The sequence below is a fragment of the Osmia bicornis genome, chromosome 13 (assembly GCF_907164935.1).
Source record: "Osmia bicornis bicornis chromosome 13, iOsmBic2.1, whole genome shotgun sequence".
NCBI lineage: Eukaryota > Metazoa > Arthropoda > Insecta > Hymenoptera > Megachilidae > Osmia > Osmia bicornis.
This window is the reverse complement of record NC_060228.1, coordinates 9,322,521-9,339,983: the sequence shown is the minus strand read 5'-3', so window position 1 is coordinate 9,339,983 and position 17,463 is coordinate 9,322,521. Positions and strand designations below refer to the sequence as shown.

General features: G+C 38.2%; 2 protein-coding genes across 11 annotated transcripts in view; both read left to right on the top strand.

Annotated features, from left to right (window-relative positions):
- Window positions 1-4,558: 4,558 nt before the first annotated feature.
- On the top strand, window positions 4,559-17,421 carry LOC114873600 (microtubule-associated serine/threonine-protein kinase 3). Of its 9 annotated transcripts, none has more exons than XR_006830009.1 (24): window positions 4,559-4,703; window positions 4,975-5,196; window positions 5,289-5,507; window positions 5,583-5,662; window positions 5,740-5,842; window positions 6,306-6,387; window positions 6,693-6,795; window positions 6,875-7,098; window positions 7,182-7,257; window positions 7,334-7,564; window positions 7,644-7,875; window positions 8,003-8,337; window positions 8,412-8,584; window positions 8,671-8,741; window positions 8,822-9,049; window positions 9,131-9,358; window positions 9,439-9,994; window positions 10,160-10,344; window positions 10,414-10,634; window positions 10,711-11,043; window positions 11,310-11,375; window positions 11,697-12,186; window positions 12,268-14,078; window positions 14,190-17,421. XR_006830009.1 is itself a non-coding variant. In XM_029182084.2 (23 exons), exons 3-23 carry the CDS (start codon window positions 5,330-5,332, stop codon window positions 13,395-13,397), a joined length of 5,295 nt encoding a protein of 1,764 aa, XP_029037917.1. In that variant the 5' UTR covers window positions 4,559-4,703; window positions 4,975-5,196; window positions 5,289-5,329; the 3' UTR covers window positions 13,398-17,421. The 9 variants fall into 9 exon arrangements, 7 of the variants coding, with proteins under 7 accessions (XP_029037917.1, XP_029037914.1, XP_029037916.1 ...); XR_006830010.1 differs by having other exon boundaries at window positions 12,268-15,308; window positions 15,399-17,421; XM_029182084.2 differs by having other exon boundaries at window positions 9,439-9,964; window positions 12,268-17,421.
- LOC114873602 (prolyl 3-hydroxylase 2-like) overlaps window positions 16,445-17,463 on the top strand; it is a 7,546-nt gene continuing 6,527 nt past the window's right edge. For both annotated transcript variants that reach the window (XM_029182092.2, XM_029182093.1), the window contains exon 1: window positions 16,445-16,523. The gene's annotated coding sequence lies outside the window, so the exon portion shown is untranslated. The remainder of the gene's footprint in view (window positions 16,524-17,463) is intronic.

The following is a 17,463-nucleotide window of genomic DNA, read 5'->3' as shown; positions in this document are numbered from 1 at the left end:
GTCCTGAGAACCCCAAATGGTATTTTGTCGATAAGCAAAAATAGCTGCCGGGGTCCTGAGAACCCCAAATGATATTTGGTCGCTACGCAAAAAGAGTCGCCGGGGTCCTGAGAACCCCAAATGGTATTTTGTCGATAAGCAAAAATAGCTGCCGGGGTCCTGAGAACCCCAAATGATATTTGGTCGCTACGCAAAAAGAGTCGCTGGGGTCCTCAGAACCCCGCGTGTTATGTGGTCGATACACAAAAAGAGTTGCCGGGGTCCTGAGAACCCCAAATGGTATTTTGTCGATAAGCAAAAATAGCTGCCGGGGTCCTGAGAACCCCCAATGGTATTTGGTCGATACGCATAAAGAGTCGCCGGGGTCCTGAGAACCCCAAATGGTATTTTGTCGATAAGCAAAAATAGCTGCCGGGGTCCTGAGAACCCCTAATGGTATTTGGTCGATACGCAAAAAGAGTTGCCGGGGTTCTGAGAACCCCAAATAGTATTTTGTCGATAAGCGAAAATAGCTGCCGGGGTCTTGAGAACCCCAAATGATATTTGGTCGCTACGCAAAAAGAGTCGCCGGGGTCCTCAGAACCCCGCGTGTTATGTGGTCGATACACAAAAAGAGTTGCCGGGGTCCTGAGAACCCCAAATGGTATTTGGTCGATACGCATAAAGAGTCGCCGGGGTCCTGAGAACCCCAAATGGTATTTTGTCGATAAGCAAAAATAGCTGCCGGGGTCCTGAGAACCCCAAATGATATTTGGTCGATACGCAAAAAGAGTTGCCGGGGTTCTGAGAACCCCAAATGGTATTTTGTCGATAAGCAAAAATAGCTGCCGGGGTCCTGAGAACCCCAAATGGTATTTGGTCGCTACGCAAAAAGAGTCGCCGGGGTCCTCAGAACCCCGCGTGTTATGTGGTCGATACACAAAAAGAGTTGCCGGGGTCCTGAGAACCCCAAATGGTATTTGGTCGATACGCATAAAGAGTCGCCGGGGTCCTGAGAACCCCAAATGGTATTTGGTCGATACGCAAAAAGAGTTGCCGGGGTCCTGAGAACCCCAAATGGTATTTGGTCGATACGCATAAAGAGTCGCCGGGGTCCTGAGAACCCCAAATGGTATTTTGTCGATAAGCAATAATAGCTGCCGGGGTCCTGAGAACCCCTAATGGTATTTTGTCGATGCGCAAAAAGAGTCGCCGGGGTCCTGAGAACCCCAAATGATATTTGGTCGCTACGCAAAAAGAGTCGCCGGGGTCCTGAGAACCCCAAATGGTATTTGGTCGATACGCATAAAGAGTCGCCGGGGTCCTGAGAACCCCAAATGATATTTGATCGCCACGCAAAAAGAGTTGCCGGGGCCCTGAGAACCCCAAATGGTATTTTGTCGATAAGCAAAAATAGCTGCCGGGGTCCTGAGAACCCCAAATGGTATTTTGTCGATAAGCAAAAATAGCTGCCGGGGTCCTGAGAACCCCAAATGGTATTTGGTCGATACGCAAAAAGAGTTGCCGGGGTCCTGAGAACCCCAAATGGTATTTTGTCGATAAGCAAAAATAGCTGCCGGGGTCCTGAGAACCCCCAATGGTATTTGGTCGATACGCATAAAGAGCCGCCGGGGTCCTGAGAACCCCAAATGATATTTGATCGATACACAAAAAGAGTTGCCGGGGTCCTGAGAACCCCAAATGGTATTTTGTCGATAAGCAATAATAGCTGCCGGGGTCCTGAGAACCCCTAATGGTATTTTGTCGATGCGCAAAAAGAGTCGCCGGGGTCCTGAGAACCCCAAATGATATTTGGTCGCTACGCAAAAAGAGTCGCCGGGGTCCTCAGAACCCCGCGTGTTATGTGGTCGATACACAAAAAGAGTTGCCGGGGTCCTGAGAACCCCAAATGGTATTTTGTCGATAAGCAAAAATAGCTGCCGGGGTCCTGAGAACCCCAAATGATATTTCATCGATACACAAAAAGAGTTGCCAGGGGCCTGAGAACCCCAAATGGTATTTTGTCGATAAGCAAAAATAGCTGCCGGGGTCCTGAGAACCCCAAATAGTATTTGGTCGCTACGCAAAAAGAGACGCCGGGGTCCTCAGAACCCCGCGTGTTATGTGGTCGATACGCAAAAAGAGTTGCCGGGGTCCCGAGAACCCCAAATGGTATATGGTTGATAAGTAAAAATAGTTGCCGGGGCCCTGAGAACCCCAAATGATATTTGGTCGCTACGCAAAAAGAGTCGCCGGGGTCCTCAGAACCCCGCGTGTTATGTGGTCGATAAGCAAAAATAGTTGCCGGGGTCCTGAGAACCCCTAATGAAATTAGCTCGGTACGCAAAAAGTGTTCCCGGGGTCCCTGACACCCCAATACATCGGCCGTTGCGCCATCTATACAAGAGCGCCGCAAACTATTCGTTAACTTACCGACTGCCGAAGGGTCGATTATCGACTGTCGGAAGTTCAGTCGATAAGTCGGTAATTTATTGACTTGTTTCCGCCGCTTTTGCATAGATGGCGCAGTGTTCGAACTTTAAAAATACTTAATTCTATTTAAAAACAGGCATAACATACGTATTCTTACTTACATGATTAAAAACATGAGATCTAGAATAAAATTAAGATTCATCATATTTCTTCGTAAAACGACGATAAATCAAGTACTGTAAATTTTTCTACTTTAAGAGGACGTTATTAAAGGAGAAATAAAATGCTAATAAGTACTTTACTTTTTCTATATTTTAATAATGAAATACAGTTTATCAAGATAGTTCAGCTATAAATAATTTGTCTCTGCGATATTGTAGTTCTTGTATACTTTCCTTGATGTCCATTTTAATTCTATGACATAACTTTTTTCTAGGTAAGATAAGTAAAGCAAATTAAATGAACGCTGAAAATATAATAAGGGTATATGTATCTTTAGCAGGTAGATCTGCACCCCTCGGCGGTCGCTATAAGACTGATGATGTTTCACTTCGCTCGGCGTCGAACGGTTGATAACGGTGCCGCTGCCAACTACCTTTGTTGGAATCAGTGGCTGTAGATATTTTTTTTTTTTTTTTTTAACGTGGGGAAATCTTGCATAAGACCCCCCACCGACCCCTTGCGGCGCGGGGCGGCGGGGGAGTGTCAGATTCCTACTGACTAAAACCCCACGGCGACTGATACTGTCGCTAAAGGAGGGCTCTGAGACTTTATGTACATACATACATATGTTGTATGTATGTACATACAAGTCATACGGATATACAGCGATTTAGTGGTAGTCCTCGCGATGCTTATAAAAAGAATGAAGAAATAAATATTTGCCAAGGGAGGCCTTGGTCCATAAAGAGGAGTAGGATAATAAATAGTTAGGGAGTGTGGGTCTTGGACCATAAAAAGGGATAAAATAATTAATAACTGAAAGGGGTAGCCTTGGCCTATCATCTTGGGTTATCAGGGACCCCGAAGCACCGGTGACTTTCTCTGTATACCGACATTATGGCATGGCACACTTCAAGATCCCTCGAAAACAAAGTCATGTCCAATCTTGTTGGATATGTAGTCATTGGTTTTTTATATTGGTATTCGTTGTGTTGATACATCAGCTGATATGTGTCAAAAAAGACCGCCTTGCTTTTGTTCGCATAGTTATGGGCAGTTGATGTTTTTAGTATCTTATATTCAGAGAAGAGAAGTTACTGCGTTAAAATATGTATTTTAAAATACATTGAAATATATTATATTAATGTAAACATTAAAACTACAGTTTTAATTTTATTACTGACAACTCATACAACGAAAGTTACGATTGATTATTAGCTTCAGATCAATCTAAATATTTGTAATACGTTTAAATTAATTTTCAGTTTATTTCCGATACTTTATACATATCTTTGAAAATGAAATTCATAATGTGACTGGAAATTTAAAATTTACCACGTGATAAATTTTGAATATAATCGAATCGTGATAAGCGAATTAGTACTTTTAAATTTCAAGTTATCCTCCAAGATAATTCAACATTTAAAGTATAATATTTCCGTATTAATTATTTATCATATAATGTACAAAAACGATATATGTAGTCTATAAACACTAATCTCAGAAACGAAAGTGTATTTTTTTTTCTAACACAAACGAGAATGCAAAATTTAAAAAAATCTAATCGAATGTAAATAAAAAGTAAAATGTGCATTCATTGTCAGATTAATAAATGAAAATCAAGAGAAGAAACCCATTAACTTCTTTGAAATATATGAATGTTTAAAGAGGAAATGCATTGAAGCTGAAATTGGAAACGTTCGATTGAATATTGGATATAACAATGGCGAGATTTCTAGGAACAATACCGATACGGTCAACACAGTACAGAGCATGTATGTACATACATACTCGTACTTCTCTATAAAGGGTTTGGTGTTGATTCTTGGTGCAGCTCGCGGCCAGGGATGCATGTATTTGTGCGCGTTTTCATGCACGAGCGTTTGCGCGTGCGTTTTTATGTGTATAGATGTTGGTACGCGGGCGTATGTGAATGTATATATATATATATATATATATATATATATATGTATGTGTATGTACATCCATCATGAGTCAGAACCCATGGTCGGTCCGCGTTTCGTAATTAATTTCTGCGGTAACGAGAAAAATGCGAGTCTAAACCCGGGACTACGACACCTGCTCACTCCCGGGTCGCTTGTCCTGAGAGGACATGCCCGTTGTGTGCGGTAAATCGTGCATCTTTTATCTTCCTTTCGTTCAGCTCGCTCGTATCCATTATGTGTGTTTAGTGTTTTCTTTTCTCATTTCCCTCGTCAAAAATTCTATATCCCGGTTTCCTTCTTCTGGGAAACTCTGATTTCTGTCGTTCGAGCAGGTATACTTTATTAAACGGTTCCTCTGTACGATCCTCCAAACCGCTTACCATGACATTTTTACTCGACCAGGGCGATTTATTTCCTATATATTCTTATATGTTATACATTTTTCACACAGCAGCATTAACAACGAATTGTTTAAGACGGCATTTTGGGCTATCGGATTTTGAGTACGAACACGAATGCTCTCCGACTCGCACCACCGACTGATCTTACATCGTCAGTCTCTTCGTCGATCGAACTTTCACAAGAAAGAATGGATTGTGAATTTTTCAACGGTCTCGTTGATCGTACTTACCTTTTCTATTCTTTTCATTCCTGTGAATAAAACGATTTGAAGCAGGTATACTTCTTACTACTCCTTTCTTTGTTTTTTCAACCATTCATTATTTCAAAAAATCAGGAGAAATACTTAAGAGGTGCATTTAATTTTAGGTAACTTAAGTCGTTAAAGAAAAAACTACTATAGTGCCAACATGGATCAAAACAGAAATAGACCTAGTAGACCACGTCTGCGTTCCCATGGCAATTCTGCCAGAGTACTGGTATTTGATCAGGCAGAAAGCGAAGAATCTGCTTGTAGTACAGAAGCAGAGATTCAAAGACGACCGATACCACCTAAAGTAGAAAGCAAAGAAGCTCCAGTTAGGCCTGGTTAATAAAACTTTGTATAATTTTACATACCGATACTTTTCTTGTTTCTCAGTTTTAACTATTTCATGTTTCCAGTTAGCGGAGAATTGTCAAATTTGGTTCGAATGAGGAACTCTGCAATTGGGAAGTCTGCACCATCTTTATCCGTTCATGTGGTCAGTAATATCGTACATATTTTTTGTTACTCTTCCACTATAAAACATATAACGCATTATATTACATTTGTTTATAGCGTGATTTTAATATTTCTCGGCGTGCTGCTAAAGCGGCACATCGTAAGTCCTTTATTGCAACAACCTCTCCAACTTTACCACGTTGTCATTCACCATTATCAGGTGTGTTATTGCTAATTTCTGATTCAATTATATTGTTTCAATGTGATATATTTAAATGGTAGATATATCATGTTTTAAAAATCGTAATAGAAGTAATAATAATAATAATAATAATAATAATAATATATAGATATATAACACTCGTTTGTGAGTGACCAAATGTTATACGCTTTATAAGAATATTATATAAGTGTTCTGGCACATCTTTATCCAATATTCTAACATATACATATAGATGCATGCGGGTGCGTATGCAGCCATTGGTTTGCAGCCGTGTGTTTGAGATATAGTTATTCTGCTATTTATAGTTTCAAACATGATAGATCTAGAATATTTGAACAATTATGCCCTTGAATAATATCCTTAAAAGGTTATCTTTTATTTATTTAGAAAAGAAGTGTCTTTTATATTTTGAAAATATCATAGAGGATTAATTTCTTTTATTGCTTGTTTTCCAATATAGCATTCGTCCCGATTGTAGGCAGTCCCCTAGAGAGTCCTAGGATGTCATCCAGTCCACATTTTGCTTTTGCTCCAATTAAAAGGTATCTATTTCATACCTACTTTTAGTATGTTTAAATTTGATCTGATTATCTATGTAAGTAGATGTCGCCGTCGTAAGCATTGTATTTTTAATACATTATTAATACAGTATGTAGTGGAGAAAAACAAAATGCTGATGCAAACATTAAGGTCTGAAATGATTAAAAAAAAACGAAGAACATGGGTGTAAGATTTTCTTATGGCATTACAGTGATCGTCGTTTCCGTGTGTTAGTTTTGTTAAATAGTATGTGTACGTGTTATAAAAGCAGTATTTCATGTTTAAACGTATGTACGTAATATTTAAGAATCGGTGGAGGTGCCACAGGAACCGGAGATGGCAGAAGATGGTCAGTTGCTAGTTTACCATCTAGTGGATATGGAACAACACCAGGTTCCAGCAATGTTTCGGTTAGTTATCTAACTAATTAATTTTTTTAAGGAATAAATAGAATTATTTACAAATGTAGTCATGAATTTACTTAATTAGTCACAGTACTCGAGTCAGGAACGTTTGCATCAACTTCCAAATGTTCCAACCAAGGACGAATTGCGTATGCTTTCTTGTCATTTCTCTAAGCCTGGCACACCTTGTTCTTCGCATCCGGGATTTCCAGGTTCTAGTATTTCTAGTATCCCAGGCAGCGTGTCCCTCAGTCTTGATGAAGAGGGTCGTAGGTCACCATTACACAGACCGCGTTCGCGAAGTTTGAGGTAAAACATCTTTACTTCTTCAAAATATGTACATTAGTACATTAGTATATATTTTGAATTACTTATTAAATTTTCAATTACAGTAGTCCGAGTCGGTCCCCCGTGTTGGACAGCGAAATTGTTATGATGAATACTCTTTACAAGGAACGATTTCCAAAGGTATGGATGCAAATAGGAAACATGGTAATATCGTAATGATTTGACTTGACAAAAAAAAAAAAAATTGTTGTATCAGGCAACGCAGCAGATGGAAGAACGTCTGACTAATTTTATCAATGAAAATAAGGAATTGGACGAGTACGAAGTGATGTCAAATATGACGCAAGATTCTTTGCCGATTTTACGGTTTGTGCATCATCAAGTAATCGAAATGGCAAGAGATTGCTTACAGAAATCTCAGGAGAAATTAATTACAACTAGGTATTTCTATGAAATGAGTGAAAATTTAGAACATTTACTAATGGAGGTAATTATAGAAGAAATCACATGACGAACAAGTAACCATAGACACGATAGTAAAAAAAAGAAAAAATTTTTATTTACAGACCAAAGATAAGTCGCTTGAAGCAGCAACAAGATTAACGGGACTTATTAAAAAATTACTATTAGTAATATCGCGACCAGCTCGACTGTTGGAATGTTTAGAATTCGATCCAGAAGAATTTTATCATTTGCTAGAACAAGCTGAAGGCCAAGCAAAAATTAATGCCGGAATAAAAACAGATATACCTCAGTATATTATTAATAAGTTGTCTCTTAATAGGGATCCAATATCAGGTAATAGTTTCTTTTTTTTTTCTTTTTTCTTTTTTCTTTTTTCTTTTTTCTTTTTTCTTTTTTCTTTTCTCTTTTTTCACTCTGCTTCTGCTGAAAGCATCGCTTAGACAACATCTTTGTATATTAGAACTGCAAGAAGATTTAAATAAACTAGAGGATTCGGCGAGTTCAAGCGATAGTAATTTACAAGTTGCGTCCAGTCCGAATAAGGACGATGAAAAGTCTCAACGCATTCCGTGTGAAAGCGATTACGAAGTATTGAAGCTGATTAGTAACGGCGCGTACGGCGCAGTGTATTTAGTTAAAGAGAAAACGACGCGGCAAAGGTTCGCCATGAAAAAAATAAATAAGAATAATCTAATGCTACGAAATCAAGTAGAGCAAGTGTTTGCTGAAAGGGACATAATGAGCTTTACAGACAATCCATTTGTAGTTTCTATGTATTGTAGCTTCGAAACAAAAGTACGTATACTATTATTACTATTGCAATATTTACAAGATTGAAATGAAACTTACGAACGATCGTTTAATTGTAGAAGCACTTATGTTTAGTAATGGAATACGTAGAGGGAGGAGATTGTGCGAATCTTTTAAAAAATATCGGTCCACTGCCACCGGATATGGCAAGGTTTTATTTCGCAGAAACTGTTTTAGCTGTCGAGTATCTGCATAACTACGGTATTGTTCATCGTGACTTAAAACCTGACAAGTACGTAAAGCTACAGGCTGTTTCATTAAAAAAAAAAAAAAAAAAATTTATCAAACATTTCATCTTTCATTATTTCTCTTTTCTAGTTTACTTATTACTGCCCTTGGTCATATTAAACTCACAGACTTTGGTCTTAGTAAAATGGGTCTTATGTCTTGTAAGTGATACAACGAGCATTTTTCTTCCTGAAAATAAAATTTTTATTTTATTATGAAAAGAGACATTCTCTGCTTTTAGTGGCGACAAATCTTTACGAGGGATATATCGACAGGGATACCCGACAATTTTCAGACAAACAGGTATTCGGCACGCCTGAGTATATCGCTCCTGAAGTTATACTCCGTCAAGGATACGGTAAACCTGTTGATTGGTGGTCTATGGGCATTATACTGTACGAATTTCTAATTGGATGCGTTCCATTTTTTGGTGATACTCCTGAGGAACTGTTTGCTCATACAGTTAATGGTAAATATCATCTGATATAATATTTTATTATCCTATTACTTGTACGAAATGTTTACAATCAATTGTTGATTAACCATACAGATGATATCGAGTGGCCAGATGAAGATGACTGGCCCGTTCAGCCAGAGGCTAAAGATATTATAACAGCGTTGTTGCAACAAAGCCCTAGAGATCGTTTAGGTACTGGTGGATCTCACGAAGTGAAAGAACACCCATATTTTTATGGAGTAAATTGGAATAGTTTGCTCAGACAAAAGGCTGAATTCGTGCCACAATTAGTAAATGACGAAGATACAAGTTACTTCGATAGTACGTACAATAAATTATATTGTTTTTCATTGTTTTGCTCAGTTGATATCAATGCATAACGAAGCCAATAATTATTTTAGCTCGTATGGATAGATATAATCACGATATAGGTGACGATACCGACGACACCGATGATTCCCCTTTGTTCGGATCGTTCTCCTCGTATTCCCCTCAGTCACGAAAGATATCTCAAACCCGTCCACCGCAACTGAATCCTGAATTAGAGTCGGATGCCTCGAAGAAACAATTATTCCGTACCGAACTTGAGCGTACAGTCGCACAGTTGTCTCTTGGATCGAACAACACAATGACGGCTCCATCCAAACTCGTAGAATCGACTCCGTCGGATAAGAACCGGCTTTCATCGTCCATTAAGAGTAGTACGTGTAGCGAGACACCGCCAAAGGCAGACAAATCGAACGCATCGTTTGCTAGTCCTGCCACGGTGACGAGTGGCGAGTCACAATTAACGGTTATCAAGAACAATCAAATGGAAGGAACGTCGATCAGCTTGAGTACACCAGATTCATCGCAAACAGAGTCTGAGGATATTAGTCCACAGATTCAGAGAAAGCGGCATGTGCACTCCCGGGACAAGCTGCCCAGGTTCAGTATATGCGTTGATGATGAACACATGTGAGTCATTCAGACATACATCTTCGCAACACCTTGTGTCAAGAAATTGACAACTTCTCATTAGATTCAATACCGTAACATGCACATTACTCGTTCACTTATAGTGCATGATTCTACTGACTAAAAATATATGTATATATCTACAACGAATAAAATTAATTTTAGGTTGGATCTGATTGCTGCTAACAGAGATACAACTGAAGAGAGTAAACATAATTCTAGTACCGATTCGTTTGAATCGTTTAGTGCAATGCCAATTATACCCTCTGCTAAGCATAAGTCACGATCCGTAATTAAATCTGCATCCACTAGTGGATTGTCACTGGTGATACCTGCTAGTGATTTTTCATGTATGTGTCATGTATTATCATGAATTACGTTGTTCATTTTATTTATATGTAATAAGTTACTCTTTTCAGACGATGCGTCATTAAATACTCAGCCAATCGAATCTCCTGGGGGATCGTCTACTGCTTCTTCGAGAGATACATCCCCTTGTCGCGAATTGAGTCCTCTCGTAACTAGTTTGAAACCTCCTATTATCATTCGAAGAGGACCCTGTGGATTTGGTTTCACGGTACACACCATTAGGGTGTATTACGGGGACAGTGATTTTTATACAATGCATCATCTGGTTATGGTACGTGACGAGTAAACAAACCAAAATGATATTCATGAATTGAATTCTAATCAAATTTCTTCAATATATTTTATAGGCCGTTGATCAATCTAGTCCAGCATTTGAAGCTGGCTTGAGACCGGGAGATCTCATAACTCATATAAATGGCGAACCTGTACAGGGATTGTACCATATACAAGTTTTGCAATTAATGTTGAGCGGTGGCGATCACGTGACACTGCGTAGTACACCCTTAGAGAATACTAGCATAAAGACGGGTGGAAGAAGAAGAGATCTGACCCAGAGTAAAATGGCACGCAGAACGCTGCACAAGCAGCGTAAACAGAAGCGTGATCATTCTGATAAGAAACGAAAAACGTCCCTTTTTAAACGAATTAGTTCGAAACGAGCTAGTGTAGAGATGCAACAGGTATAGAAGTAAAATCACGTTATTTTTGCTTAGTAATTGTAGTTGAAATAAGCCAATCTAACGATATATGGCCTTTTTTTGTTTTTACGTCATGTATAAAAAAACGCTTTAAAAAGCGGTTGTACATTTGCTCTCTCTCTCTCTCTCTCTCTCTCTCTCTCTCTCTCTCTCTAACACAAAACCGTGCACAGCAAGATACTAAAGCACCGGTAATGTCTAAGCAACACACCAATTATGTTAAGTGTTATTTTCGTTTTTTATTGCAGCCATTAACTATCAGTTGTCCATTGTCAGCACCCATTCTATCCAGCGACAGCAAACCTCCACTTATGGTATGATTTTTCGTAACGTTTTCGTGAATTTCTTGCTAATATCGTTTCAGTTGCTACTTTCTTTAATCGTAATACTTATTCGCCCAACACAATATCGCGGCAGCTTTTAAATGTTCTTTTTTTTTCCTTTTTTTCTTTTTTTTTTTTTCTTTTTTTCGTTTCAATTTGATCGCGACAATGTCAGTCTTACACTACACCGATCACAAAAAACATGTACGTTTTTGTAATGCATCGAAGAAAAAAAATATGTGATGCGTTACATTTTTTGGAAGGATAATACTGATTGAAAAAAAAAAAAAATGTTACCGAAACTTCTTTCAGATGGCCGCAGGAATGTGTTCTCCGTCAATGGTGACTCCTAGCCGATCGTTCCAGTCGTTTACACGTTCTCAGGAGACATCGCCATATTTTGCAGCCTGCACGAAATCTGTTTGCAGTCCGTCACCGCCAACGAACCGTGTCAGCTCAGATTCGTATCATTCTACTGGGAATTCGAGCCCTTGTTCGAGTCCGAACTCTTCGTCTCCGGGTTCTACCACGTCTGCTGCCAACTTACCAACCATTTCCAATCAATCTCATTATCAGAGACCAAGTACTCTACACGGTTTGAAGCATAAGTTACATACAGCGGCAAAGAATATTCATTCGCCAAATCGTAGAAAATCCGTGGGACATATACCGTTGTCTCCGTTAGCGAGAACCCCGAGCCCATCGCCGCTTCCTGCCAGCCCTACCAGGAGTCCAAGTCCATTAGCGTTTCCTACGGGACATCAGCCTGGTAGCTCTAACACAACACAGTCTTATAGTCCAGGTACTTACTAATTATAATTATTTAGAAATTGACTTACATATTACAGAGTAATTTAACACGTTTGCTGGTACACGCGCACAGGTGTCTGCTTATCAACGCCAAACAACCAGAAGAAAAGCTATGGGCGGCCAAAGTCTGCAGAGCCAGGTTCTCCGCTCCTCAGAAGAGCTCTTAGTCCAGACAGACTTCATCCTCGCTCCGCTGAAAACAAAACATCGATATCACCATTGGTTAATACAGTAGTGAAGGTGACTCCTCGGGTAACTATAGCACAATCTTCCTACTCGGAAACCTCCGAGGACATCAGTGATAGCTTCAAGGATTTGAATGATATCAAAGTAGAGAAGAAAGTGACGGCGGATCAGAAAACCGATTACTCCAAGATATCTCATGGTATATCTATCAACTTGGGTAACGTGGGTATGTCCAATTCCTGTGGCGGTACACAATTGCCGAGAATAGCGGAGGAAAAAGATTCACCGACTGGTTCCAAGGGTGATGATTACTCAACGAAGGAAGTTCTGTCTTCCGACAAAACAAACAATCCTTTCTCCGGTAAATCAACGGAACTAGAAAACACCGTGGAATGTAACGATCGTCGTGAGAAGACGTCGATGACGGATGAGCAACGATCGTCGCCAGTTTGTAAACTGGAAAATGCTGCTCGAACCGAGAGCTTTTCTAATCTACAAACGCGTAGTCTACAGAATGTGTTTGGAAAGCAGCCTCAGTCTTCCGAGAAAAATTCACAAGCTTTCTCTCAGAAAGTATCATCTCAAAACAACGAGAAAGGGGGCTCACAGATTTCTTCTCAAAGAGTATCATCTCAGAACAACGAGAAGAATTCGCAATCTTCGAGTCAGAAAGTGTCGTTGCAAAACAGCGAGAAATGTTCGCAAACGGTGGGAAAAACTCCGTTGCAGATCAATGAAAAAGGTTCGCAAGTTGCATTGCAAAAGCTGTCTCAAGGAAGCGAAAAAAGTTCATCAACTGAAGCAACTAGCAAACAGAAGCAGTTTCAAGGTAGTGAGAAAACAGCCACGTTGCATAAAGCGAACGAGCAGAAAGTAACTGGTAAAAATACAGAGGTTAATGTAGAAGGTAGAAAAACGTCGAAGAAACACAAAGTTGATAGCTCAGATGGCCCCAGTAACGCTTCCTCGAGCAGTTTCGAGGCTGGTGGATTTGGGAAGGACAAGAAAAATAATTAGAATTAAAAAACGGTTGTTCATTAACAGATCTAAGATTTCTGCCAACGAATAGCCTGTATCTTTTTGTCTTAAAAAAAAAAAAAAAGAAGAAAAAAAAACTCGTATCTGTCTCGAATGAAATTATAGAAAACGTATAAAAAGATAGTTTCTCTAATGAATGGTCAGGCGTGATGTATTGAAACGCAAGATCGAAAGTATGATAAATCAAAAATATGAGTTTGCAGCTTTAAGAAAAATGGAAAATGGTTTGTACTCGAATCAAGTATTTATAGGTTTCCGTCGAATTAACATACCTGAAGAATATAGCTTTAGCTGGTATTTCTGATATTCTGTGACACGTGTCCGAGTCACGTTCTGTAACCGTAATCTTTGTCGTACGAATTCTAAGGAAATCGAAGGATGAAAGTAGAAGGCAACAGGAAATTGAATAATTAACTGTTCAGACAACAATTTCACTCGCAGTTCGTTGAAGTTTGCTATTCGCTAACTACTAGCGAGAGAAAGAAAAGAAGAATAAAAAGGGTGGAAAGAAGAAATTGGAGTAATTTACACTTCGGGCTACAGTATTTACACGATCTCATTTTACACTTATGTCTAATTATTATTAGCACATCAGCGAATCGCGTACAGATAGTTTTCCAATGTGTGTAATATTATTCGTGGAATGAAAGCAACAAACACGTATGTATCGTATATACTCGTGATACAGATTTAAGTACTAAACTTTTTAATGATTTCTTTATTTTAACAAACCGCGGAACGATTATATTTAATGGTATACATTTCTTTTAGCGTGACAAGGAACGAAGCAAAGGCTGGACCTACGCGTCTTAATTATTAAATTGGAAAAGATTGGGAAAAGTGGAGTAACATTTGGAGAACGTCAGGCTCGCTTTGGTTAAGAGACGACGGGAAGAAGCTTTTTATCATTTGTCTTCGTGGGAATTGGACATGAGACGATAGAAGACTACTGTTCTAATATACTAGAACGATGGAATGATGGAAGGCTTCTTCTTGTCCTTAATCAAGAGAAGCCTATCATTCGCTTTGTTTTATGAAAAAATATTGATTGTTGGATCAGTGTTAGAAAAAATGCTTCCAAATAGACCTATGCACGAGTATGTACGATAAACGGATCATCGCCGCAATGATCATCGTACAAGATGCTCCCGTGTATGCACAACGATATTACAACTTTCTCCGTTCAAGTATTTCATCACACTTTGTGATTGCATTTAATCATACGAATCGGTGCTAAATATTCATCTGAGAACTGGTGCTTGCTCCTAACGTTTCAGTGTCTTGAGTCGCTTTTGAGAATGAAACGATAGAACAGAAACTAATTAAAGAATCGTCGAGCAGAAAAAAGAAAATATATACAAAAATAATAATAATAATAATAATAATAATAATAATAATAATAATAATAATAAAATTTTAAAAAAGAAGAAAAAAAAACTGAGAAAGTAAAGTCATAAGTGTGTAGCAACGTAGCAGAACGTACGTGTACGAAGAACATATCGCATTGGAAGCATCTTGGAGTTTTCAGCGATCATAAGAAAGAATCGCGAACGTGTCGAGGATTATATTCTGCTCTTTTGATACGTTGATAATTGTTTTAGCGTTTAGATACTCGTTAATTTATTCTGTATATAAAAGTGTATATTAGTTAAGAGCAAAGTGTATGTTTTAATGGAGCAAAAACGAAAAGTGGAAACGATATTCGATTACCACCGGGGAGAGGTAACACTTATTGCTTTCGGTAATAAGGTTCACGTGAAAAAGCTTGAACAAGAACAAGAACAAGAACATTGCCATAAAGAGCAACACGATCTACGTATGTGTCTCTGCCATAAAGGTATACGTTTCGCGTCGATGATTAAGTTTGACGATCAAACGAACGAATTGGTGGTATTTTATTTTTTTATTATTATTTGTTTATCTCACAGTTTTCTTCGTTTCAACGTAATGTTGAATGATGTGTTTTTTGTTGTGTTCTAGAGATGAAAGAGTGAAAGAGAATATGATGGACATTTTAGCCGAGTGTTGCTCATTAAATAAGAATGAAAACAGGAGCTCATTGACTGTACATATGCACGCTTTAATCAATAAGGATAGACTATAAGGATACTTAAAGGAACTGGCTTTAGTGATATAAGCAATGAGCCTCGAACACCATCATCGTTTTTTTAGAAGCACTTCTTTTTTACAGATACTTTTAACCCTTTCGCTACTGTTACTTATGTTTTTTAATTAAGGGGGAAATCAAAAGCTTAACTATGGAAGGAGGTCTCCCATTGTTTGCTTTTAATTTTCGGAGAATTTGGGGGAAAATCAAACATTGAACGTTTATAGCAACGAAAGGGTTAATAAATCTGTCGGTGATTTGATAACGTGTACGTTTTGCGATTTGTATGTATATCAAGAGTTTTAACAAATATTTCCATATCAGCAGATTTTTTTTTTTCTTCTAATCAAAGTTAAATGTAGTAAACTGATTCAAGGACTATCGTTCATAAGTTGCACGATAGTAAGAATTACACTTATTCAAAAAGTTCATTCTAAATACTCATGAACGATAATGTATTACTATGCCAGCAGTTAACGTACTAACATTAATATCTTTGTTAAAACTTGAAAAAACTCAGCTTGATCGTGATCACGTTCCAGGAAACGAGCCTGAACATTTTTAGAATCGAATATATTCACCGTGTGAAGCGACAGAACACGCAAGGAAGAAATATATCGTAAAAAGTAATTAAAAAACAAAGCTCCATAAATGTTTCTCACAGAGAGAATAAAGGAATACGATCCAAAGTGTTTGAGAAAGGAAGAGAAAGAAACTACCAAACACCGAATTTCATTGGTCGCATATTAATCAATCGTAGGCGTATAATATTATAACGAAGCTAAGAAGCATGTAGCTAAAAGAGTAGACGAGTCACGATCGTTGTTACTTTTGTTTTTCGCATGTAGACGAGTAAGTGAGGCCAATTAGCAACGCACCATCGGGCAGAGCAACTTCCGGTTCTTCGGCTGAACGAAGTATACATTCGGAGGCTACTGCAATAATCATGGGTCGAATTGTATCGCGTGTACAATCGTCGAATGAATTATCAGGAATGAGTGAGTTGCGATTATGTGTTTCATTCTAATCGTCAAATTTTATAGCGTAAGAAAGTAAGAAAGAAATTTTCTTAGCTTATTGTACGCATCGTTCATGATGTTCAGTCGTGTGCAACTTAGGCTTCCTGAAACTTTAAACTGCAAACTACAAGAAAGGCTTTCATATACATACATAATATATTGGAAAAGTAATATCTGAAGGAATAGTTTAAAAATAAAAAATTGAATTTTAATTGTAATTCGGCCTTCAAAGAGTTAAAAGGAATTGTAGGGATTCTCCAAGATGAAAGGCAAATTGATAGATACACTTACTCTTAATAAAAAGAAATCTATGTTGCACCCGATTGTAAGATAACTGATTGATTGATTGATTGATTGATTGATTGATTGATTAATTGATTGATTAATTGATTGATTAATTAATTAATTATTAACGCTTTGTTGAGCATTGTTTTGTTACGTTTACGTAAGTTGTGATCGATGTAGAGAATTAACAAGTTCGTTGCTGAGTTTTAATTCGTTGAAAGTTGTTTCATTGTATGTACGAGCGTTAAAAATGTTTCATCATCCTGAAGCGATGAATTTTGTCCATGTTCGAATCGTTGAAAGCTCGACAGTTTCGTTTCCTTCATGAAGGAACGTCGATTATATATATATATATATACATATACGTATTGATGATGAGAGGAAGCAACGACGCTTTGCAATCGATATTTCAACTACTTTTTTCTTCCTGTTTCCTCTTCTTTTTAAAAACGTTCGATGGACTTTGTTGCTCTTCTTTTTGTGATAAGCGAATGGATGTTCTCCATGAGAATGTTTATTAACAAACTCGACAAACGTTTGATAATTATATTACACACTCTCCACGTGAAATACAGTTTCGTTTCTTATTATACAGGATGAGACAGTGATTATTTTACACCTCCTTTTTGATACC

Excerpts from the sequence above, each read along its gene's own strand:
- LOC114873600 (XM_029182081.2), top strand. The coding sequence starts at position 5,330 with ATGGATCAAAACAGAAATAGACCTAGTAGACCACGTCTGCGTTCCCAT. Across the intron at positions 8,585-8,670 it reads CGTGACTTAAAACCTGACAA|TTTACTTATTACTGCCCTTG; the intron begins GTACGTAAAGCT and ends TCTCTTTTCTAG. Across the intron at positions 11,044-11,309 it reads CTAGTGTAGAGATGCAACAG|CCATTAACTATCAGTTGTCC; the intron begins GTATAGAAGTAA and ends TTTTTATTGCAG.